Source organism: Mustela nigripes, chromosome 1 (genome assembly GCF_022355385.1).
Source record: "Mustela nigripes isolate SB6536 chromosome 1, MUSNIG.SB6536, whole genome shotgun sequence".
NCBI lineage: Eukaryota > Metazoa > Chordata > Mammalia > Carnivora > Mustelidae > Mustela > Mustela nigripes.
Genome location: NC_081557.1, coordinates 116610873 through 116638506, shown reverse-complemented (window position 1 = coordinate 116638506; position 27634 = coordinate 116610873). Strand labels below are relative to the sequence as shown.

The 27634-nt window shown below is 35.5% G+C and overlaps 1 protein-coding gene across 2 annotated transcripts in view; it reads left to right on the top strand.

Annotated features, from left to right (window-relative positions):
• GLRA3 (glycine receptor alpha 3) overlaps window positions 1-27634 on the top strand; it is a 192184-nt gene that overhangs the window by 141170 nt on the left and 23380 nt on the right. For both annotated transcript variants that reach the window (XM_059393328.1, XM_059393318.1), the window contains exons 6-7: window positions 7856-7993; window positions 18817-19031. In XM_059393328.1, coding sequence (XP_059249311.1) covers window positions 7856-7993; window positions 18817-19031 — 353 coding nt within the window. The remainder of the gene's footprint in view (window positions 1-7855; window positions 7994-18816; window positions 19032-27634) is intronic.

The window sequence follows — 27634 nt, the reverse complement described above, 5'->3', positions numbered from 1 at the left end:
AGGGAACTATCAAAGTACAATGATGCCAAGAGAACAGACCATATATTTTACCATCCTCAGATCTTGTTGGATGTGAGGGTCCAGCCCCAGACCCATGATGAAACATCTTGAAATGGAGGGCAGAAAGCACCAGTGAAATAACACAGCTTAAAGTGACCTTGCACTCATTTCTCTTCATTGTCATGAGGGCACTGAAGCTCCTCCTTACCATTAGAGTAACCATGTAACTTATCATTAAAATGGGGACACTTAAAATATTTAAAAAAAATAAAAACCCTATCACTTATAAGATATAGTAATTTTAGTATCTGTGGTGCCTTTCTTTTAGACTCTAAAGATTTTATTTATTTATTTGTTTATTTATTTGAGAGAGAGTGAGTGAGAGAGAGAGAGAAGGAGAGGGAATATGAAGCAAACTCTGCACTGAGCACAGAGTCTGACATGGGGCTCGATCCCACAGCCTCAAGATCACAACCTGAGCTGAAACCAAGAGTCAGGCACTTCTCCGACTGCACCACCCAGGTGCTCTTGATAGTGGTTTTTGTTGTTGTTGTTGTGTTTTTGTTTGTTTGTTTTCTTTTAAATTAGCAGGTGAATTAAATAGTTCTGAACTGTTTCTTTTCAAAATATCCTTTCTACCTTGCAGAGCCCCTCTCCTTATCCCAAACATGGAACATGATCAAGCACCAGGAGGGCAGTATGCTCTCTCTCCATCTGTCTCTCTCTTGTCTCTTAAAATTAATAAAAAAACAAATAAATAAATAAGCAAACAGACAAGTAAACAAAATATATCCTTTATAAAGAAATATATGCATGTATATTAAAGCAAATCAAAATAATTGGAATCATGTTAAACATTGTAATTTTGATACTAAATTTGAAATTGTTAAAAATCACTTGACCTTATAGACCCTAGATTATAATTTTCTTAGTAAGAAATTGTTCTCTATAGTTGAGGTAGCTCAACTCAATTGCCTATACTTGATAATTTCGTAACTTGATTTTATGTATTTTATATTGATGTAGGTAACCATTTCGGCCCATGTAATTTTACAGATATTGTCTTTGTCTTGAATAAGAGTACCTTTTATCAAAAATAGGCTCTTAGGACAAAACTCAGCCATAGTAGTTGTTTCTACTTAAGAAACATTTTTAATTCTTTACCTAATTAAGATGCTGGGAAATATGTCTTCTTAATTCCATTTCCATTTCAATATTAGTTAACCAATTAAAAACAAGCAGTCAATACAATCTTTCCATTTCCACAGTTATCAAATTACAATAAATATTGTATCATTTGAGACCTTTCTTCCTTTATATTGTAGGGATCTCTGTTTAGAAGCTTCATTTTTATAATTGCTATTTACTAAAATCTTCAGAATCCAAAATTTTAGTGTTCCATTCATAAAATAAATTCATTAAATATTTCCAACTGACTTTGAATACATGCAACCAAATTTAGAGAAGCTATTTACCAAAAGTTCAATATCTTTGTAGGACATATAAGTTGATTCATGAAATAGTTCTTCAAATGTTTAAATTAAAAAAAATAGCTGATAACAAGCAATAAATAGAAAAAGCATGTTGTGCCATAATGAAATATAATTTTTAATTCGACATCAGCTTTGTCCCACACAAAAAAAAATATATTTCAGGTACTCTGTTCCAATAAAAAAGTTATAAATTTAACAACTATAGCTTCTCTTTCACTGATAGAGTGTCACAGTTTATGTGTGTAAAATAAATCATATGTGGGATGCCTGGGTGGCTCAGTGACTTAAGTGTTCAACTCTTCATTTCAGCTCAGGTCATGATCTCAGGATCTTGAGATCAAAATAAAAAAAATAAAATGAAAATAAAATGAAATAAATTATAAATGCATTGTAAATAATTCCAAGAACACTTCAGCTCCACAGATTCCCCGCCACTTTTTTAAGTTGTGCTATGCTCACCACAAGTGTAACTACCATCTGTCATCATACAACACTATTACAATACCATTGACTCTATTCTCTATGCTGTACTTTTGTCTCTGTGACTTACGGGGCTCTTTTACAACAATGATGAATTCCAACAAATATTTTATTCAGATCTATCACAAGCAAATTACATTTATTCTCAGTGTTGAACTTTTTAAGTAAATGTAAGAGAGACTTCACAATAGAATTTATGATGACATTACATAGTTCAACTTCAACCAGTGTGATTCCAAAAGATTTACTTTGATTATAGAATTAGATTTAAAAACTAATTTAAAATTAATTTAGCCAATTTTCTCTTTAAAGCAGGAAATGATACTGAAACAAACCTAACGTCATTTAATTGCTTCCAAATTTCCTGTTACACCATTTTCCAAGAAAAAATGAATTTATTTTTTTTATTTTTTTTTTTTTTTTAAGATTTTATTTATTTATTTGACAGAGAGAAATCACAAGTAGGCAGAGAGGCAGGCAGAGAGAGAGAGAGGAGGAAGCAGGCTCCCTGCTGAGCAGAGAGCCCGATGCGGGACTCGATCCCAGGACCTTGAGATCATGACCTGAGCCGAAGGCAGCGGCTTAACCACTGAGCCACCCAGGCGCCCGAAAAAATGAATTTAAAAAAGAATGAAATTAATTCAGAAAAACAATGATTTTATCTACATAAAAACTGATTTTTTTATAGAGTAATGTGTAAATCCTGCCCCTACAAACGCACGTGTCAGATAACTGTCTTTGGGCAGCATCCTTAAAAGGACTATAACATTTGAAATCGATGTTGATGTGTTTTTAGCTCTGTGTGTCTCATGTTTTTTTATGTAGACGGAGCTTTTGTGAATGTTAACTATAAACAATGTCTTGTTTAAGTTGCACATTCATCATCAACCTTGTTGTAAAATGGAATTCGGTGCTTAATTTTTCAATAAATATTAAACTTTCTCTTTTTTTAGCCCATTGCTGCCAGAAGGATTTATTGCAAGATTTAAGAGTGTTGCCAAATAATAAAATAAGTGTAGGTTTCAGAGCGTTCAGATTGCTTTCTGTATGGCCCATAGCAGCACTACTCTGCTTTCACTGACAAGGATCTTGTAATTTTCCATGACACTTGGATACTTTCACTGACACTTCACAGATGTCACAGGTTTGTACACCACGTGGGCAGCAGGGGGGAAAAGTTGAACACTTCCGCCACTACTCAGATCAGGAGTCAGCTGCCTCTGAAAAGGACACGCTAGTTTTTTGCTACTGAAAGGGTCTGGTAAAGATGGACCATTCCTGATATTTGCTGTTGTACAGATTTAACATAATATTAATTTAAGATAGTAAAATAGTCTCATACTCTTACACCATGGGAGAGTCTAGAAGTAAAATTGAAGGATCTATTGAACCAACAATGATGTATTTTAGAACAGTGCTTAATAATACCTAATCTAAAAATGAGAAATCTAGGGGTGGTTCAGTAGGTTAAGTGTCTGCCTTCAGCTCAGGTCATGATCCCGGAGTCCTGGGTTCCAGTCCCCTATCAGGCTCCTGGCTTAGTGGGGAGCCTTGCTTTTCCCTGTCATCCTTGTTCACTATCTAGGTGATAGAGAACTATCTAGGTGATAGCCCTCTCTCACTATCTAGGTCTCTGTCTCTCTCTCCAATAAGTAAATAAAATATTTTAAAAAAGAAAAAAATTAGAACACATGCTAAGAGAGGATCTGAGGGAAATAAAGTAATGTGGGGTTGTCTTGGCAAATCAAGGTATGTAATTTTAATGTCATCTATATATAGGTGACTCTCAAAACTTTATCTTCAATCTTGACCTCACTTTCAATATATAGGTGTGATTTCAAGTATTTTTGACACACAAGTCAGTGTCAGATTATGACAACACCTGCATCTCTGGCTGATATCTTAAGCTCAAGGTAGTCCCCAATAAGATCATCATATGTGAGAGCACACACACACACACACACACCTCCCCTGCCTCCTTCTCCATTTTTAATTCAAATATTCAAACAACCTGCTATATGCCATGTAATATTTTAGGTACTGAAAAATATGTCAGTGACTAAAATGGAATCATCTCAGCTTTTATGAAGTTTCAGTCATAGGAAGCTAGGTAGAAAAATGCCCCCCAAACTGATGAAAATATACAATTTCAAATAAAGATAAATTTTATGGGAAAAGTGAATTAAAAAAACTAATGCTGACTGATTGGACAAAAACCTTTTTATAAGACAGTCAGAGAAGGCTACTCTAAAGACATGAGATGTAAGTTAAAGACTGCGGCACAGCTACTTATCAGTGCTTCAACTTCTTATTTTTTCCTTAAATATATATTTAATTAATCCTTAATTTTGACAAAAAGAGATAAAGAAATAAATATTGCCTCTGACTTAACATTCCTCATGGACCATTGGGAAAGAATGAGAGCTTTTTTTCTTTGCCATCTCAAGAATGCAAGTGACCTTTTAAAAAAATCTAAATGTACTGTATTGTGATAGGAATACTTAGCATAACAGCTGCCATCTTAAATTTTTCTAAAGATTTATTTATTTATTTATTTATTTTAGAGAAAGTGTATACGGGAGCTTAGAGAGGGGCAGAGGGAAAAAAAAACCTCAAGCAGACTCCCTATTGAGCCTACTTGGGACTCAGTCTTAACCACCCCGAGACCACGACCTGAACAGAAACCAAGAGTCAGACACTTAACGAACTGAGCCACCCAGGTGCCCTTGCCCTCTTAAATTTTCAGTATATAACACATTATTGTTGATGTAGGTACAATGCTGTACGGCAGATCTCTAGAATTTAGTCATCTTGTTTGACTAAAAATTTATGCCTGCGGATTAGTAATTCTCATTTTCCCTTCTCCCGGGTCCTGAGAACTGCTATTCTACACTTTGAGTCTATTGATTTGATTATTTTATATACCTTAAATAAGTGGACTCATGCAATATTTGTTATTCTGTGACAAGCTTATTTCACGTAACATAATGTCCTCAAGGTTTATTCATGTTGCAGCAAAATTTAAAAAGAGGGCTATCAAATGATCCAGTAATCCTACTTCTAGTTATTTTTCCAGAAGAATTAAAATCAGGATGTGGAAAAAGAAAAAAAAAGAATAAGAGTGGGAATTGGCCAAAACAGGTGTAATAATATATTAAAATAACTTATTACTGTTTCATCAAGGATCATTGACATTCTTTTTTTTTTTAAGATTTTATTTACTTATTGACAGAGAGAGAGAGATCACAGTAGGCAGAGAGGCAAGCAGCAGAGAGAGGGAGAAGCAGGCTCCCTGCTGAGCAGAGAGCCTGACGCGGGGCTCGATCCCAGGACCCTGAGATCATGACTTAACCCGAAGGCAGCGGCTTTAACCCACTGAGCCACCCAGGTGCCCCAAGGATCATGGACATTCTTTAAAATTGGCTTTTTTATTCTTGTACTACAAGATATGGTGGTAACAAATACAATAACCCTCAACACAGTTTGTGGTCACTGTCTGTAATTATGCTAAAACGTTTGAAGTTTTACCATCCCATTGTTTTTTCACTATCAGGGCGAATGCCAACACGAAGAAAAAGGCAAATGTCTTATTAGGATTATGAAAGTTGTTTGCACCTTGCAAATCTCATGAGTGGATCTTGATGCTACTGTCTCTAAAGCAGAATCTTTGTCATGTCACTCCCCTGCTTGAAAGATTCCAATTATTCATCATTGCCCACAGGGAATTTTGAAAAATCAAGGTTTTCAACCTGAATTTGAAATTCACACACTCTTACCTTAATGTGTCTTTTCATTCCCTCTGTTCCTTCAGGCACACTGGCTCCAGACAAATGAAGCTATTTCTATTATTATAAACCAGGGGAGTTTGCAGTTTCTTTCAACTAATTACAGTCTTCTCTTTGCCTGAGTACCTATGTTTTCTTACATTCTTTATTTGAAGCCACTGTCTTGCTATAAGGTCTAGTTCAAACAAGGCCTAAGTGGATATCATATGTCGTTCTTCTGAATGTGCATAGTACTTTGGACCCTTCCCACGTTACTAATTTTCTGTCCTGTAATAACATCTCTTTGGCTGTGCCTAGCAGGATGATTTGCATACAGTTGGTACCAAATAAATCCTTGAAGAAACAAATGGTTGCATTGAGTCATTTGTTTACATGTTTCCCTGCAGTTACCATATGAGATTGTTGGCTGAAATTAGGATTGATTCTTTGTTCCCTGAATAAATTATTTCTTGTTGTGAAATTGATTATGGTACAAGACGGTTCAACTCACAAGACGGTTCAACTCACCACCTTGATCTCATTAGTCAATCTGTTCTTCTTCACATCCTCAGACTTGTATAAAGATCTGCCAACAGAAAGCATTAAGATGTTAAAACACTTTGAACTGTGTAAGAGTATTGATTTTTTTAAGTTACTTTTGAAGGATGACTGAGACAAAATTACCATTTAGTTATTTTTGTTGACCATCCATGTAAATGATTCAGAACAAAAGAATGACCCCCTACCAACTCAGTATCTTCTTTCTGGTTTCAAACAACTATTTTAGGGACCATAAGGAAATAGCCTAGTGTGATTAAGAGTTTCCCATACCTAAATCATTTACTGTGGTTGATTATTTAGTGCAAGGACCTAAATATACCGCCTATAACTAGCATTAGAGACTAGAGCTTATCTTTGAGGGAATATCAGAGAGCTCATTTCATTTCACAGAAGACACTAAGAAAACCTTAGAATATAAAAACAAAATGAAGTTTCTCTATTGGTCTGTCTAAATTGGGATGAAAATTCACATATCATGCCTTCCCTACACATAGCTCTGTCCAGCCCAATCTGCTCTATGCCAGCTGTTTTAGACACTAAACAGCCGCTTTCCTACTATACCAAATTGCCTCCAGGATAACATGTTTGGGACAATTTCCCTCGTTTGTTTCTTCATGAGTCTAGAGCTTCTGCTTCCTTAATCGGTCCATTTGACTTAAATCAAAAGCCAGTCCTGTGTCCTCTCTCTCTACCTCCAGGGTAGTTGTACATTGTAACAATGATCTCCCCCTCAAGTACCATTCGCTTTTGTCTCCCCCTCTGGCAGCCTTTGGGTGTACATTTCAATAGCTTCTCATTCAGAGGAAAAAAAAAGAAAGACGAAATCCTGCTTTTCTTAGGTACCTCTCCTGTATAAATATAAATTTTCCATTTACCAAAAGATACTGATTCCTTATTACAAAATGTGTTAGCTAGTTCTATCCTGAATTCACTAATAGTATGTGCAAGAGTTTCCTCCTCCACAAATGGCTCCACATGGATTTTTCTTTGTACTCTGATTTCCTCTGAATAGCTGACATTTCTATTTAAAATATCATTGTTAATTTTAGGACTTGGGACATTGAAGCAGATGCCATAAACTAAAATAGTTAATGATGAAAGAAAGATAAAAGCCTTGGTACTTTCCCCCACAGATATTGTAGTTTAGGTCTTTTCCTGACCAGTGACAATTTCATTTTTTGTTGAAAGAGCCCTGAACGATTTGAGAGGAGGTAAGGGGATATCTGATGGAGTGGAACCAAAATGAATTGTTGAACTAATTCAGGAGCTGCCCATTCCGAGGAAAGAATTTATATGCCTGTCCTTTGAAGTTTTTGTATGCCGTGTTATGCTTTTTATTAACCTACTACATTTTCTTACATTATTTGATGAGTATTCCATGTGACTAGACTTCAGTAGACTTTGGTGAGATGGAATTGTGCAATGCATAACTCAATCTTTTGAGTTAAGATGATGCTGGTCACCCTGCCCTATGTGAAATGTACCAGATTTAAAAAAAAAAAGGATTTCTTTGAATGCCTTTTTACGTTATAAATATTTTTATTATGTTTTGCCTAGTTGGGTACACAATGAATGATCTCATTTTTGAATGGCAAGATGAGGCACCTGTGCAAGTGGCTGAAGGACTCACTTTGCCCCAGTTTCTGCTGAAAGAAGAGAAAGATTTACGATACTGCACTAAACATTACAACACAGGTAGGGGTCGAGCCTGCTTTATTACACTTATGACTTCTGGTTTTATGATATTCAGTGTTCCTTAATTATAGCGGTTGGTTAATTATTTTAAGTATTTATAGCTCAGTGTATTTCATAGTCATAGAGCAGAAAATGAATGCATATGGAATTTACAGATGTTTGGACTCAGTGCATATTGTTATATAGTTGATTTGTATATTACCAAAGAAGTACTTGGTATTCAATTATATTTATTTTTCTTTTTGCCAAAAGCTCATACTTACATACTAATGATGTTTCCCAAAAAGTTCCTTTAATTTCTATGTAAACAATAAAATGTACTTTTTAGCTCTTCTTGGGCATTATACACTGTGTTTGATAACAAAATAAAAGAAATTGTTTTGTTTTTGTTTTTGTTTTCTTTCAAGGCTGCATTTGCTTAAACCTTCTTGGCTACAGTTTCATGCATTTCAAGTTATTTTCCTTAAGTTCCTACTACTCACACTGACACAGTAGCATTTTACCTTTGAGGACAGAGAAAAGATATTGCTGTCAAGGACTTATAGACTTAATGGGATATTTGCACATTCATGAGGTCTGTTTACTTCTCTTAACCAGCGCTGGCTATTCTCACAATATCTATTCTCACTGCCTAACCTATTCCTACAAAACCTGTTAAACCACCCACAAATCAGTAATCACTTCAGTGCGGTTAGTCCAGAACATCTCATTAGCGTCAGCTGCTGCTCTTATTATTTCCTTACGGCAAATATGATTCCTCTTTAGCTCATCCTTTTCCAGGACTGTGACTTGACCTTTCACTTTACAAGGTCTTTAATCTCTTTAATCTCTTTAATCAAGTCACATTATATGGTGAAAAAGTCACTGCCATTTTCTTAACCCAGCAGTGAGAGTGATATTTAATTTAGTGGAGAGTTCAAGGTTCATCTCAACACAAAGACAAAGGCAAGTGGGTCCATACCAGTGTCCTTGTTCAACTCTATAGGGGCAATTACAATGACAAGCAAATTTTAGAGAGATGCTAAGAGGCCTCTAGAGGTAGTTTAAGTTGGTGGATTGGTTTCCTAGGGCTGCTGTAACACAGAATGACAAACGTGGTGGTATCCCTTACCTATCTCCCCGAAAACCTCTTCTCTGTTTTCCCCTTACTCTGTAATTTGGCCACAGGGGCTTGTTTTCTTACATATGCCACACTGATTCCTGCTCCAGGGCTTAGTAATTGCTCTTTGTCTTCTTCTTTTGCTACTTATTTATTTTTTAATTTAATTTAAAATTTTTTCAGTATTCCAAAATTCATTGATTACGCACCACACCCAGTGCTTCAAGCAATACGTGCCCTCCTTAATACCTACCACCAGGCTCACCCCTCCCAACACCTCCCAAAACCCCTCAGTTTGTTTCTTAGTCCACAGTCTCTCTTGCTTTGTTTCCCCCTGCAATTTCCCCCACTTCACTTTTCCTTTCTTTCTCCTGATGTTCTCCTTGTTATTCCTTATTCTCCACAAGTGAAACCATATGATAATTGACTCTCTCTGCTTGACTTATTTCACTCCTCCAGTCCCATCCATGTTGATACAAAAGTTGGGTATTCATCCTTTCCGATGGAGGCATAATATTCCATTGTATATATGGACCATATCTTCTTTTTCCATTCGTCTGTTGAAGGACATCTTGGCTTTTTCCACAGTTTGGCGACCGTGGCCACTGCTGCTATGAACATTGGGGTACATATGGCCCTTTTATTCACTACATCTGTATCTTTGAGGTAAATACCCAGTAGTGCAATTGCAGGGTCATACAGTAGCTCTATTTTTAATTTCGTAAGGAATCTCCACGCTGTTTTCCAAAGAAGTGGCTGCACCAACTTGCATTCCTACCAACAGTGTAAGAGGGTTCCCCTCTCTCCACATCCTCTCCAACACATGTTGTTTATTTTCTTGTTAATTTTGGCCATTCTGACTGGTGTAAGGTGGCATCTCAGTGTGGTTTTGATTTGAATCTTCCTAACAGCTAATGATGATGAACATTTTTTCATGTCTGTTAACCATTTGTATGTCTTCTTTGGAGAAGTGTCTGTTCATGTCTTCTGCCCATTTTTTTGATGTGGTTCTGTTTTGTGTTTGTTGAGTTTGAAGAGTTCTTTATAGATCTTGGATATCAGCCCTTCATCTGTAGTGTCATTTGCAAATGTCTTCTCCCTTTTCCTTTGAGATCAGGGACATGACAAGGATGTCCACTCTCACCACTGTTGTCCAACATATTACTGGAAGTCCTAGCAACAGCAATCAGACTACAAAAATAAATAAAATGTATTCAAATGGGCAAAGAAGAAGTCAAACTCTCTCCCTTCACAGACATAATACTTTATACAGAAAGCCCAAAAGACTCCACCCCCAAACTACTAGAACTCATACAGCAATTCAGTACCGTGATAGATTACAAAATCATTGTACAGAAATCAGTTGTTTTCTTCTTCACTAACAATGAAAATATAGAAAGGGAAACTAGAGTATTGATTCCATTTATTATAACACCAAGACCCAAAAGAGACCTGGGAATAAACCTAACCAAAGGGCTAATGGATCTGTACTCGAGGAACTACAGAACACTCATGAAAGAAATTGAAGAAGACAAACAAACTGAGGATTGCCTGGGGAAGGAGGGTTGGGAGAGTGTGGTTGGATTATGGACATTAGGGAAGGTGTGTGCTATGGTGAGTTCTGTGAAGTGTGTAAACCTGGTGATTCACAGACCTGTACCCCTGGAGCTAATAATACATTATATGTTAATAAAAATAAAAAAAATTTTAAAAGGGAAATTGAAGAAGACACAAAAAGATGGAAGAGCATTCCATACTCATGGATCAGAAGAATAAACACTGTTAAAATGTCTATACTGCCCAGAGCAATCTATACTTTCAATGCCATCCTGATAAAAATTCCACTGACATTTTTTAAAGAGGTAGAACAAACAATCCTAATATTTGTATGGGACCAGAAGAGACATGGAATTGCTAAGAAAATGTTGAAAAAGTAAAACAAAACTGGAGGCATCACGTTGCCTGATTTCAACTTTACTACAAAGCTGTGATCACCAAGACAGCATGGTACTGGCACAAAACAGACACACAGACCAGCAGAACAGAGTAGAGAGTCCAGATATGGACCCTCAACTCTATGGTCAAATAATCTTTGACAAAGCAGGAAAAAATATACAGTGGGAAAAAGACAGTCTCTTCAATAAATGATGCTGGGAAAATTGGGCAGCTATTATAGAAGAATGAAACTTGACCATTCTCTTATACCATACACAAAAATAAACTCAAAATGGATAAAAGACCTCAGTATGAGGCAAGAACCTACCAAAATACTATAGGAGAACATAGGCAAAATCTCTTTGACATTGGTCACAGCAACTTCTTTCAAGACATGTCCCCAAAGGCAAAGAAAACAAAAGCAAAAATGAACTTTTGGGACTTCCATCAAGATCAAAGGTTTCTTCTTTTGCTATTTAAATTTTATTTTATTATTTTTTATTATGTTCAGTTAGCCACCATACAGTAAATCATTGATTTTTGATGTAGTATTCAGTGATTCATTAGTTACATCTAACACCCAGTACTCATCTCAATATGTGCCCTCCTTGATACCCATCAACTGGCTACCCCACACCCCACCCCACATACATATTTCTATACATACATACAATTTTCCAAAATTATCCCAAACCAAATATTCTCACATTCTTCAGGACTGCTCAAATATACATCTCCCTGACAAGTATATGTTAAACACCCACATCCCACCTTCAACTTACTGCTTTCACTGTCTAAAATTTTATCTTTAATTTATATGTTTACTTATCTATGGTGGTTTCCCTTATGACCAAATGTTTTTTAAAGCCAATGATTATTGGGGCACCTGGGTGGCTCAGTGGGCTAAAGCCTCTGCCTTCAGCTCAGGGCATGATCCCAGGGTCCTGGGATCGAGCCCAATGTTGGGCTCTCTGCTCCGTGGGGAGCCTTGTTCCTCCTTTCTCTGCCTGCCTCTCTGCCTCCTTGTGATTTCTCTCTCTCTGTCAAATAAATAAAAAAATCTAAAAAAAAAAAAAAAAGCCAATAATTACTGCTATTCTTTCTAACCCCAAGTTTTCTGGGCTCTGCTTAAGTACAGAGACACCCAATACCTATTTGTTGAGTAAAAAAATAAAGAAAAAGTAGATTTGAACCTGGAAAATGTGTCTGTACTTACAACCTGCCCCTGGGAGCAGATTTACACTAAACAGGAAACAGGATCTTTTTGATCTGTATGGGCAAGAAGGCTTTTTGTCCACCAGTTTTACTGAGGTATATAATTGACATAATAGGATAATGAGTGTACAATGGGATGGTTTAGCACATGTATACCCTGTGAAATGATTCCCCCTTCAGATTAGTTAACACATCCATCACCTCGCCCATTTACCCTTCTGTGTGTGAGAGAATAATTATGTTCTACTCTCTTAGCAAATCTCAGTTATACAGGACAGTGTTATCAGCTATAGCGACCATGTTATAATAGATCCTCAGACTTTGTTCATCTTGTAACTAAAGAATTTTTTAAAACAACTCTATTGAGATTTAATTTAGGTCCTTTAAATTCACTGTGTAAGGAATACAGCTCAATGATTTCTAGTATATTTACAGAAGTGTGCAATCACCAACCTAATCTTAGAATATTTTATCACCTGAAAAAAAAAACTTTATATCAATTAGCAGTCTCCAGGCAATCACTAATTAACTTTCTGTCTCTATAGCTTTATAATTTGGGGATGTTTTATATAAATGGCATCATATGTGGTCTTTGTGATAGTCTTCTTTAAATTAGAAGAATGTTTTGAGATTCATCCCCCTGGTGGCATATTTTAATACTTCATTCCTTTTATTGCCAAATAGTACTCTATTGTATAGATATACCTCATTTTGTTTATTCATTCACCAGTTGCTAGACATTTGGGGTATTTCCAACTTTGGACTATTTACGAACACTCACATACAAGTTTTGGGGTGGATGTATGTCATATTTCTTGCATTTGGAATTAGGAGTGGAAAGCTGGATCATATGGTAAATATATGCCACCAAACTTTTTCAAAGTATTCACATCCTTTTGCAATCCTTTCACCAATGAATCAGTATTCCTGTTCTCCACATCTTAACCAACTCTTGTCATTGTCTATCTTCTTTATTACAGCCATTTTAGTGAGTGAAGTACCATCTCATTGTGGTTTTGATTTGCATTTTCCCTAATGAGTAAGGATGAGCATCTTTTTGTTTGCTTATTGGTATTTGCATATCTTCTTTGGAAAAAGTTGTTTACTAGATTCCCTTGCCCATTTTCTAAGTCAGTTATTTCTCTTTTTATTATTGATTTACAGATACTTTTCCCCAGCTGGTATGTTGTCTTTTCTCTTTCCTTCTTTTTTTTTTTTTTTTTTTTTTTAAGATTTTATTTATTCAACAGACAGAGATCACAAGTAGGCAAAGAGGCGGGCAGGGAGAGGAGGAAGCAGTCTCCCCACTGAGCTAGAGCCTGATGCAGGCCTTGATCCCAGGACCCTGGGATCATGACCTAAGCCGAAGGCAGAGGCTTTAACCCACTGAGCCACCCAGGCACCCTGTCTTTTCTCTTTCTTAATGATGTCATTTGAGGCCAAAAACTTTTAATTTTGAGGTAGCCAAATTTATCACCTTTTTTTTCTTTTGTTACTTGTGATTTTGGTATCATATTAAAAAAAAAAAATTGTTGCCTAACCTAAGATCATAAAGATTAACTCCTATGCCTTCTAAGAATTTTGTAGCTTAGAATTTATGTATAGGTCTATGATCCATTTTGAATAGTATGGGATAGAGTGGAAGTTCATTCTTTTGCATGTGAATACAAAGTTCTCCCTGTACCATCTGCTGAGGAGACCATAATTTCCCTATAGAATAGCTTTAGTTCTTTGTTAAAAATCAGTTGACCATGAATGACTATTTCCGGACTTCCGATTCTATTCCATTGATCTGCATATTTATGCTTATGACATTAATCTATTTGGTTGTTATAGCTTTGTAGCAGGTCTTGAAATGGGGAAATCTGAGTCCAACAAATTTGTTCTTTTTACCCTAAGGGCTATATTTTTTATTCTAGGTCTCTTGCATTGCCATAATAATTTTAGGATCAGCTCATACATTTCTGCATAAAAGCCAGTTGAAATTTTGGTAGAGATTGCAATGAATTTATAGAGCAATATTGGAAGTATTCTGATCTAGCCATATTTCGTCTTCTAATTAATGACTACAGAATGATTTTCTATTTGTTCCAATTTTTTAATTTTGTTCAACTATGTTTTGTGTTTCTTAGTATAGAAGCCCTGAACTTCTTTTGTTAAATTTTTTATAAGTCTTTTATTTTATTGGTTTTATTGTAAATGGTATTGTTTGCTCAATTTAATTTTTTGATTGTTTATTGCTAGTATATAGAAACATGATTATTTTTTGTATACTGATAGTGTATCCTATAGCCTTGCTGAACCCAGCAGTTCAACTAGATTTTTAGTGAATTCTCCAGGATTTCCTTTGTACAAGGTAATATCTTCTGCTTATAGAGATAGTTTTACTACTTCCTTCTCAATTTAAATAACTTTTCCTTAATTGTTGCCCAATTATCCTGGCTGGAACCTCTCAATACAATGTTTAATAGATGTGGGAAGAGAAGACATTCTTGCCTTGTTCCAGAATTTAGTAGAAAAGCATTCAGCTTTTCACCATTAAGTGTTAAGCAAGCTTTTCACCATTAACTATTTCACCATACTTAATTTCCTCAGACTGAGGAAACTATCCTCTGTTTCTAGTTTGTTGAGTGTGTTTGTTATGGAAGACTATTGGATTTTTGACAATTTTAATTCTATTGAGATGATCATATGTTTTTGTTTTTGTTCTTTTTATATAGTATATTACACTGACTTGTATTACATTAAGCCAAACTTGCTTACATTCCGTAAGTTCTAACTGGTTATGATGTATAACTCTTCCCATATGTTGCTGGATTTAGTTTGTTAATATTTCTCTGGGGTTTGTATATTTATATTCACAAGAGATTGTCTATATACCTTTTTTTCCTGTGATATCTTTGTCTGGTTTTACTATCAGGGTAATACTGAGCTCACTGAATGAGTTAGGAATTATTCCATGCTGTCTAGTTCCTGGATGATTTTATAAATGATTATTATTAATTCTTCTTTAGATTTTTATGTCTTAAAGATTTTATTTATCTGTCAGAGATTGAGAGAGCACAAGCAGGGAGTGGCAGGCAGGGGGAGAGGGAGAAGCAGGTTTCCTACTGAGCAAGGAGCCCAATGCAGGACTCGATTCCAGAACCCTGGGATCATGGCCTAAGCCAAAGGCAGATGCCTAACCAACTGAGCCACCCAGGTATCCATCTTCTTTAGATATTTAACAGAAGTTTTGTGGTCTTGAGTTTTCCCTTGTAAAGTTTTAAAACTACTAAGTTAACCTCTTTACTTTTTGTAGGTCTGTTCAGATTTTCTATTTCTTCTTGAATAAGATTAAGTGATATATGTCATTCTATATATTTGTCCATTTCATCTAAGACATTCCACTTTTTGGAATGTATTCATAATACTTCCTTATTATCCTTTAATTTCTCTCAGTAGTAATGTCCCCTCTTTCATACCTTATTTTAATAATTTGATTCTCCTTTTTTGTTTCATCCTTCGGAGCCAAGATATTTCTTTCTTTCTTTCTTTCTTTCTTTCTTTCTTTATTTATCTTAGAAAGAGACAAAGAGAGAGAGAGAAAGACAGAAAAAGAGAGCACACAAGCCAGGCAGTATTGCTGTGGGGGTGGGGGACGTGGCAGAGAGAAAGAGAAGGAGAGAATCTCAAGCAGACTCGGTGCTAAGCCAGGACTGGACTTGGAGCTGGATCTCATGATGATGAGATCATGACGTGAGCCAAAATCTAGAGTCCAAAGCTTGACCAACTGAGCCACCCAGGTGTCCCACAGCCAGTATACTTTTCATTATAAATCGCAGACAACCAAATATAAATATCTCAAATGATATAAAATTGTTAATTTTGTGCCCACTTTTATATTGGATTATGTGTCCTTTTATCGATGAACTGTAATATTCTTTTTATTGTCTCTAGGTTTTTTTTGTTGTTTTTTTTTTTTGGTTTTGGAAGGAGCATTGAGACTAGAATGCAGGGGGGTTTTTTGTACTTTTTTTGTTTTTGACAAGAAAATGAATCAATTAAACAAAATAAATTTTGAATCACCTGAAGAAAATAAACTTTAAGTCTGAAAAGTATAATAAATAATTAAATAAATTAAAATATAGTAAAATCACAGTAAAAATATAAATGTGCTTGAAGAAGCTCCAGTCCTGTTGTGCCAGTGTTAGTATATCAGAACTTTTGTCACTTATTCATTTTTCTCTCTAGAGCCACAAATACACACATGGTATATATTTATTTGTATATATACACTATACCATTATTTTTCCTCTCAGTGATAGCTATGAAAACACTCTTTATAAGGTACGATGAGAATATATATATAAATATATATTTATATATATCTATATTTTTTTTGAGGATTACATGAACCTTACAGAATGTATTCAAAGTACCCAAACCGTCAGTAATTATTACTAATCTCATCATGGTATTACTTGGTTAATTTATTTTTCTCTCTCTTTTTTTTTAAAGATTTACGTATTTATTTATTTGAGAGAGAGAAAGCAAACACACATGCCCATGAGCTGGCTAGAGTGGAAGGTTGGAACGGGTTAAGGAGCAGAAGGAGAGGCAGTGAGAATCTGAGTGCAGAGCCTGATAGGGGGCTTGATCCCATGACCCTGAGAGCATGACCTAAGCCGAAACCAGGACTTGGACACTAAAACCACTGTGCCACCCAGGCATGCCGGGAATGGCCAGCAATCCCTGTACCAGAAGATGAAACATTACTCTACACTTTGTTGTGAAAAAAGAGAGATGACGGGGGGGGGGGAGGGCGTTGCAGAGGGGGTCAATGCTCAGAGACAAAGACCCTTTGCTCTTCTTTGTTCCCACCTTTATTGGTCCTTTGGGGTAATCGTAAATATCACTGTTTCTCAAGCAAGTAATGTGTGACAAGCAGTCTTACTGTAACAAGGAGGATCTGTTTGCTGGAAAGATACAATATGCTAATCTGCATGTTCAAGGAGTTCTGCTAAACATAGACTAAGGAGCAATGCATGCATCATAGATCACAGGGTGTCTGTTTGGGCTAAGGAAGCTTTTGGAAGGCAACTCTCACAGCATTCTCAGGGCAGAGTGGTCAGGCAGGTGTCCACATTCCAAAGGCCCACGTCCTTCTCCCAAACCTTCCCTCACCCTCGGTGGCCTTTTTATATTCACCTTCATGTTACCTTTTAGCAAGCCAGCTATTATTTCATGCTTTCATGCTCTACATTAACCCCAACACAGGCACCCTGAGGTTACTTGGATAATCTAATGATGGTATCATGAAAATAGTTCAGTTATTCTTGCCCTATTTCATTATTTAAAAATTTTTGTATTTCAATAGAATCTTAAAAACCTAAAGTAATTCATATATTTCAAGAATTTTTAGGCATTCTGTATGTAGTTGATAAATTGATAAAAGGATCATAGATAGCTTACTTGTATCCTTCTGATCCCTAAACACCTAAGAGTGGAATCCAACTTTCCCAGTTTCTGAAACTTTATTAGGAATTTTAAGCCCTGGACTCTCATCCATCCCTTGATCCATTGTTTGTGCCTCTGAATCACAGCAGCACGTGGCTCAAGCCATATTCCTGGAAGTTGTGCACTGAAACCGATCTAAAAATACCCAGCAAGCTTCTTGGATGTGCTCTTTGATTCTCTTTCACAACTGGATCAGAGGATGTCACCTAAAATGATCAGCATGTTAATTCACTGACCTTATCCCTCTTAACATAGTTAGAATAAGGAGAGAATAAAAACCAAGATTTGGGTTATTCAGATAAACAATTATTTTAAGGAGAGATAACATTGTCATGGTAGTAGGGAGTATAACCAGAGAATAAACAGGGATATCAACAAAATGATTAATTAAGACATGATTTATTCCTCTATTAAATACTTACCATAATAGAGTCATAGGGCATGAATATATAGAACATGTATATCTCAGGGTTTTTTAGTAGGTGTGTTTTTAAATTATATTCAGATTTATTGATGGAGAACAACATGTTTTGCCCTTTTTTGCATTAATAGTTTCCAAATTATTAATGCATAAATTAACTTACATGAATAGCATTTAAGGAATTATTCATCTTTAATTGAATTTATCCTTTAGCACATACTCTAAAGTAAATGTAAAGGCCTCTGGAACAAATAGCACCTGACTCCCAATAAGTACTAAGAAGTACCAGACAGAATGAATGAGTAAGGACAGTTTTCAGATATTAGATACGCATTTCTCCTATCTCAGAAATGATTGCTGGAATCAAGTAAAATGATATAGCATTAAGTATTTTCAAAGTTTGAAATGCTAACCAAATGTGAAGTCATAAAATGACACACTATTTTCTGGAAAGTGTACTCTCATGTTGCTTCCATATGCTAGCAGAAAATAAGAAAACTATTTTTTCAGAAACCAATTTGCATATGTGATTTAAGACCCCTTTACACTGTAGTGGAAAATTATAGGACACAATGTGGGGGAAAAATGTGACCTTTGATGTCATCATGAAGACCTATTTTTACCAACTACTGCATTTATTTTACAACCAATTAGGAAAATTTACATGTATAGAAGTGCGATTCCATCTTGAACGACAAATGGGATACTACCTGATCCAGATGTACATTCCCAGTCTCCTGATCGTTATCCTCTCCTGGGTTTCATTCTGGATCAATATGGATGCTGCGCCAGCCAGGGTAGCCTTGGGAATAACTACTGTGCTGACCATGACCACCCAGAGCTCAGGATCGCGAGCTTCCTTACCAAAGGTAAGTGTACTAAATGGACACACACTCATATTTGCACAATTATTTATAGATATTTAATATTTTTACATAGAAAATTCACATATATGCAATCATCAACCTTTGTCTTACTGCATGGATGTGTTATAGTAATATGCTTACTATTAAGACTGATACAATAATAAATATTTACATGATGAATGTTCTATTCATGAATATATATGTGTGTGTATAGCTTTATATATATTTTGCATTTTTTCCTTAGTATAAATTCTTACAACTGGAATCACTACACTGATGACCATACGTATAGATACGTATTGCCAAATATCTCTCCAAAAAAATTTACAGCAGTTACACTCCCACATGTATTGTATAAGGGTGTCCATAATGCTGTGTATAGCACTTTTTTTAAAAGTTTTTTTTGTTTGTTTGACAGAAAGAGATCACAAGTAGGCAGAGAGGCAGGCAGAGAGAGAGGAGGAAGCAGGCTTCCCGCTGAGCAGAGAGCCCGATGTGGGGCTCAGTCCCAGGACCCTGGGGGTCATGACCGGAGCGAAAGGCAGAGGCTTTAACCCACTGAGCCATCCAGGTGCCCCAGCACTTATTATTTTTATGGGTTTTTTTCCCCCTTTTGGTTTTTAAGTTGCCACAGGTCAACGAAAAGGAAAGCTTATCTAATATCATGATTTTAGTCCATGTGGAGCTGCCAGAATTTTAAAAAAAACTGTTCTCTCTATGAGGTTTGTAAAAAAACCCAGTACTCCGTTTTACAACGTATGCTGAAATAAAACATAGGAAGCTCTTTTAATCCATTTAGCAAATAGCAATAGAATTATTTTCCTCACGGGATGACTTCTAAGAAAAATTTCTGCTATCTAAATTAAGTAATCCTGTCTAGCTTCCAATAAGCTTCACTATTATTTTCATTACAATGATGTAGATATAGTAAAATTATATTAACTTTCCTTCTGCATTTGATGCTATCTACTTGTAATGCCAAGTGAATTATAACTCTATTGTCATGGTTTCCTTAACTCCCACATTGAATTGCATTGCATGATTCGATTTATGAGGATAAAGTACCTAAATAAACAAAAGTTGATGGCAGGACATTTTATCACTAAAAAGTTACTTCAAATAGGAAGAACTTGATATTTAACAATGTTCACACTGCCTAGATAAAATTTAATGGCTGTCTTGCAAAATAAAATCTACGTTTATTAATAATTAATTGAATTTTCAACTTAATACTTAATTTCCACTTCAACTAGTGCTTTATAAAATATTGTTCAGGTGAAAATTACAAATCTATTTATAAGATTAATAAGTCCCAATGCTTACATATATATATATATATATATATATATATATATATATATGAATATCTCAAGGATTCTGAATAATAGTTGAAGTTCCATAGTCAATTTGTAAAGGAAATTGCCAGTTTACTCAGTGATTTTCCCCCAAATGCTAAAGAGAAATGAAAGCTCATTCATTCAATAAGTTGTCAACCAGAGAAGAAAACAAAATGCTCCCTTTCAGAAAGCTACAGCTTCTATGAGGCAGAGTATAAAGACATTTGAATACAAACATTAAGGCAGAATTGGGAGAGGATGGAGATCAGAGTGGAGGAGGCAGAAATAAAGAAAGCAACACATTAAAAAAACAAACAAACAGACAGGATGAAGACATAAGTTTTTTGTTTTTGTTTTTTAAAGGAAAGAAAATCTTGGAATGGCTTCATTTTCTTAAGACATAGGAAAGATTTTTAAAAATCATTAATTTCACTCTGATTTCAGGGAAGGAATAAATTTTCAACTATGAGCTCAATTATATACCTAAATGTACACAAAGACTCTATATTTCTCAGATCATAGAGACAATGACCACTGGAAATGTGATAACAGATTTATGTCTGACACACAAAAATAATTCATTAACAAAATGATATCTTAAGAGAGAGTGGCCATATCATTTTAGATTTCTTGTGTTTTTTTTTTTTTAAGATTTTTTATTTATTTGCTTAAGAGAAAGAGAGAGAGAGCATAAGCAGAGGGAGAGGGAGAAGCAGACTCCGCATTGAGCTGGGAGACCGATGTGGGGCTTGATCCCAAGACCTGGAGATCGTGACCTGAGCCAGAGGCAGATGTCTAACCACCAGAGCCACCCGAGCCACCCAAGCGCCCTCATTTTAGGTTTTGTGATAGTTAGGGAATGAGAGATTGAGCATATTCAGCTATGTACATTAGAATTCAGGAATATTCAGGAAGACACTGAAGACCCAGGATAAACAAGAAGAATTAATCTATTGGAAAGGATAATTCCAAAAGATAGAAAAATCTAAAAAATGCAATTCTGATTCTGTGATTTGGCGGGGCTAGAAAGGCAAGAGGTGAGGGGCCACACTTGCCTTAGGAACAGATGGCTAAATCATATACCTTATGATCCGCTCTATTCTCAACCTCACAAAAGAACCCTCAGATACCTAAAAGTCTTGCCACTGAAATATCCATCATCCTCTTACTGACAAAATCTAGGAAGTAGGAAAACAAAATGAAATTCAGGAAACTAATGGAAGATGATCAGACAGAGGAGGACGAAACAATAAATCATTAGTTTATATAACTGCTTAGTATTTTGTCCAGGCGGTATGCCAATACGTCTCCTGCAGGATACAAAGAAGTTTGGAAATCAGTTAAGTAAAATTCAGGGTAGAAAATCTCAAAGGATATACCTTAGCCAGCACCTTGAGAACTATAGAGCTCAGATTCCTCTCTGATATTTCCTCTTGCATTGTCCTCTACAGTGTCATGATAAATCAAACATGTTATGGCCCAAACCAAGAAGATTCCTGTGATTCAATTCTTGGAATATGGAGCTCTTTGTCATTCCTGTGGTGCCTGCATTAGGTGACCAGGAGGGGGTAACAATACTTCTATTGCCAGCAATTTTTCATAGTTGTATAAAGCTAGGGACCCCCCTTAACACTGTGCTTAGAGCAGAACGAGTGAGAAAAAATGGTGATCATAGAGCCATGTCAATGGAGGGTTTTCTAAAGATCAGGTTTATTTTGATTGGACTTCAGGAGATTTTAAAGAGAGAAGTAATCATTCTGACTTTTATTTGAAGATCAGATAGAAGGGTGAACATGGAAGCAGAGAAAGCGCCAAGTAAGCTATCAGAATCTAGAGCAGACGATGGTCTGGCTACATTGGTAACAACAGAGGTGGAAAATAGGAGATAAATGTAGAAAGAGGTGGGTATTTTAAAGAAAATATTTGGAAGTGAAACAGAATTTGCTCATGAACTGGACCTGGAGGAGTAAGGGAAAGGCAGGAGTCCATGGTGGCCTTCAGGTAAATAAGACTTTGCCATATTAGTAAATACTCAAGGAAACAAGAAGAGGAAAAAAGGGATGGAGAGAGGAACGAGAGAAGGATTCCTGGAAAGTTCTACATGAATTTCTCCGACTCTGCTCCCACCAACATGGCCACCTCATTTCTAAATGTTAGAAAATAAGAAACACTTGAAATTTCAAATGTGGATAATCAGTTAAATACTTCACAGACACCCAGAAGCCTGTAGCCTATGAAAATCTCAAATTCCGCACCAAAAGCTATTTATCTCAAACAATTTCTTTTAACTTTTTTCCCCATTCAGTTTGTCTGTGAAACCCATCAGGAGTAGATTTTTGAGAGAACAAAAGGTCTTCTACATGTTTCTATCCTCAGAACCTAAATCTGTATGTGTCTACTGAGTAAATATCATGCATATATTTAAAGATAAGAACTTTTAAACATTTACTTAGTCATCTGTCATTTTTTTCATATCTTTCTAAAAGAATATAAAAACTCAATTGAGTTACTTTTGTGTAGAACCATATTTTTCCCCTGAAAATCACCAGATTAATGAAAAAAATTAAATGTTGTATGTATTTACCTTATAGTATAATGAAAACATTGGTTTTATAGGACACAACAACAATAGATTTTATATTGTTTTACTCTTCCTAAAGACACCAATTATAGAAGTGATTATAAATGTTAGAAAATATCAATTGAACTATTATATTTTTATTTAGATACCATCACTGTGTGGGCACACAAAGATCTCTATGTGAGATTACACTGAAAAGACAGGGATATGAAGAAAACTGGAAGACCTATACTAACTATTATGTTCTTATCTAGTTAATACTCATTCTCAAAAAACAAATAAACAAACAAAGAACCCCTGTACTTTTAAAGGAGAGTAAGCTGTAAATGTTGGCAGTGATATAAATGAGGAAATGAGGGGGGAGAGGCTACATAATAATCTTATTAATACAACAATAACTATTACTGTCAGTAATGTTTTGGTCCTCACCATTTAAGTGCAACATTCTAATATTTATTCTAAATATAGTTAACTAAAATTATTTCAGTTAAGTTCAGTACAAATATGGTACAAGTTGGTTCATTTTTAATTTCTTAATGTGACAGAATTTTAATAATCATATGTAACTTATAATATCATATTTGATGTGAGCAATAGATTTAATTTTTTAAAAATGCATTGAATATACTAATAATTTAGTTTCATATTAAATTCACTTAGGGAAAAGAGGGAAAAAAGAAAAAAGTATAGAAAATTAAAGAATTATTTATTCATTCCCTTTTTGTTAAAAATCACAGACTATAATGCATGTGAATGTCATCCAAATTTATTAGCATTTTATCTATTATCTGTAAACAGAGAATTCCTAAACATAAGGTAGGTCCTATAATAAGAAGGGTAGAAATTGATAGATATCTCTGGTCCTACATTTAATGTTGGAACCTACATTTATTAGGCTTACTAGATTTCACTAAGCTGAAAATTAACAGTTACCAAGCATGTCCTTTGTAGGTGACACAGACGCAGAGCCACTGCCTAAATTCTTCAATCTGATGTCACATTAGGAAAAAATATATAATCAAATCACAAATTTTAATTTTTAAAAATATGATATAATACAATGGTTTTGGCATCAAACTGTATTTAAAAACAAAACAACTATATGCCACTTAGAGACAATTTTACTAAAATAATGTCAGAAACTCCCTTTACTGCATTCACGCATATCCTAGATTCATACCAAGAACCCTCTAGGCAGAAACAGATGGAAACCTCCCCTTCACCAATGGAATAACAAACACGCTCCCAACATCATTTTTGTTAAGCAACTAACAAGCTTTCTCTGTCTTTGTAATTCGTGTGAAGTTGTCAGTGAAGGTCTTGACCTCAGAGATGAAGTGAACATGGTTAAAATAAAGTTGATGTTATAGAAATACAAAGCCTCCAGGACAAAAATGCAGAGGAGAGAGAAGTCACAGAATTCAACCTTAATGGAGCAGTTAAAAAAGATAATATATTAAGAAATCTCAGTAACTGATAGTATGCACCTCAGAAGCCTTGGCAGTGATATCTAGATTTCATAATTTCATATAAATGGTAAACATCAGAGCCTTGTCCTGTAGAAGAGAGGATGGCAAAACTCTCAGAACTGAAGCAGAAGTCAGAGATAACAAGATGACCTTTCCAAATCCCATAGCTTTTTTGGCCGAACTTTTCTATCTGGTGACTCGGGGGATTGGCCAAGTCCATTATTTAGGAAAGCTGCAGCTCTTCTCTCTGACAATTTCATCTTTTAAAATAAAAACTTTTATATATGGAAAATAAATATTGCTTGCGAAGCATCTTTCATTCACGAAGGGTTATGAAGATCGTAATCAGTATGAACCTGACATTGGAAGGACTCTGCTGTTGTGAACAGCCCCCTGGGACCATAAATGTCCAAACTCACAAAACCTTGTGTGTGTGACTCACTGCCTAATGTTTCAAGAAGGCAGTCCTCCAGACAGTTTCTCTCACTTTTTCAACAGCCACTTCACTCTCCTTTAACACCTGTTTCTAAAACATTGTTTATTCTGTCCCTTGCCTCTCTCTCGCTTTAGGTCTGGAAGGAAGCTCAAAATGATTTTGCAACTAATATTTTTTCCTAGAAAAATGACAGAACACAGAGTTCTCATACAGGCTTTACACTAGGGAGAAATGGGAGATTAAACGTACTACATTCTGGATTTTACAAAACCAAGATTAAGGAATCGTCATTGTGATGTGAAATAAAATCCCCAGAAAAAAATAGCACCCAAGCAGGAAATCTTCCAGCATATCTCACAAAAGAAGCATCTGGTTAAATGCTTGAGTCACTTGTCCATCCCTCAGCCAGAACTGCTCCTCACAGTTTCCTTGACAATTCTAAGGACCTGGGAGCCTCCATCAGGATTGATTGTCATTAAAGGGAGAAAGATCATCTGGTGAAGGGCTATTTTAGCTAATAAAAAGCAATAATCTGTGATGTTTTGCTATGCCTCTTTCTCAAATAAAAAGCAAATTTAGATTGAGAAGATAATTGACAAAATATTTACCTGGAAGTAGTTCCTGGAAAGCGTACCTTCCTTTACAGGTCTGGAGAGCCAACATGTAAGTTTATATGCGATTTTGTGAGGCCAACTCCTGTTTCTGGTTGAATCGATGACTTAGTCTTAAATTTAAGTTGTGCTCCTTGTAAATGCATTTTAAAATTCTTTCTATAAGCTCTTGACTCACAGTAGTCTGGGTTATAATTTATAATTTAATAAGTATAATTTACTATAAGTAAATAGTCTGGGTTATAATCTAATAAATATTTACCCACTAATGCATTGTCATCTGTGAGCTGTAGTCTGATGCATTACCGGTCTCAGGAGACAATCCATTTAACCACATTGATGCAGGGTAAGGTAAAGACATGAATCTTGCTAGGCTTCTTGGTTATACCAACTGGTGCCATGTTTGTAATACAATTCACCCAAGGTACTTGTAAAGGAATGTATTCTGAAATTGTTGCTACTCGATAATCTGACCAAAAGTTAGCATAAAAGTAAATGTATTTATGAAGGATTGTCTGAGATAAATGCAACTCGTCTGTTCTTCTGAATTAGAGAACACAAAAATCAAATGGCTTCAGAGAGCATAGGCACATATAAGTTACACCACAAAGTGTTGTGGTGTGGATATTAAGAGATGGAGATGAGCATTATGGTTATCTGTTGGGTGCATTCCATACGATGCAGCACAAGCAAACTCATTCCCATGCCTATCTTTGGTTTGCAGCCTGCCTATGTTTACTCTCTACCAGCTGGTCAACCTATTATCACTCTTAGATTAAGTGTGTGCTTCAGAATGCTACCTGAACTCTATTTTTTACACCCTGTTACAATTGATTGTACTGAAATTTGACCCGTCACTAAGGTTTGAAGACATTTTTGGCTGAAGATCAAGGCAGGTTTGCGCTCTATGCTATATTTTAATTAACTAGCCATTTTTGTTTGTTTGTTTCTTATAAAGCAGCGAGTTTAATAAAGCTGCTGTAGTTCTCTGAGAAGATATCATAAATAGTGATCAGATCATAATCCACACTGTCCTCAATTCTACGCCTCTAGGAATCCTTGTTCCTGGTTCAAAAATAAAAATAGTGGAAACCTTCCCGCCCCTACTCCCTCTGCTACTCATGCTGGCTTTGTCTTCCTCCCAGGAACAGGGTAGAGTTGTACCTCTTTGTTCCATGGTAGGGATGGTCTGGGAGTAGTGCTGGCTCATGGGTTTTGAACACAGTGGTCAGTTCCACTTCTGGTCTGGAGTAATTTGTTAACCAACATGAGTCCCATCAGGACCCAGTTTTCTTCGACTGTTGCTGCTGCTAATGTTCCAGAGAGTGATCGCCCTGTTAGCTGAGGTCAGTGAGAAACACAGTGACAAGAATTACCACTCAAAGTGGACATGCAGTATCCTTTATTGTTCTTTATTTCAAGTCAGTGAAATTTCAGGACGATTGGTTCCTGTATCCTATATGAGCTTGAATCCTCCTTGTGCCCACTTCCTTGTATCATTGGAAAAGTAGATATAGAGAAATTCAGGCTTAGATGAGCTCTCAGAACATGATTATTTCCTAGAGTTGAGATAATTTGATTCTGGTCTTTATAATCAGGATGACTGATAATGATAAAAATCCATCATTATCATATATTTGGACAATATATATACATATATCCATATTTGGTATATATATATATACACAAATATGTGTATATATATACACACACATATATACACACATATATAGATACACACATGTGTATATATAAATAAATAAACAAATTCTTCTACTTAAAACTCTTCATTTGTTTTCAATTAATTGAAAGTCTCAAGTCTGTTTTCTGGTGTATAAAGCCCTTCATGATTGGCCTACAGCTTACATCTCTTAAGATATACACACACACACACACACGTATCTACATTTGGAATATCTGTATATATAAATATATATATTTGTGTATATATATATTTATATATTTGTATATATATGTATATAATTGAGACACAAAAACCTGACTGTCTCTATTTTCTAATGATGACACTTAAAGTAGAATGAATGCATAATTTTTCTGGAAAAAATGACGTAAGAAGTCTATCAAACATAATGAAGCTTATATTCCTTTCCCTACATTATGAAACATTTTTAGAATGAAAAAGACAAGGCCTTGCATTAAGCTAGCTCTGCA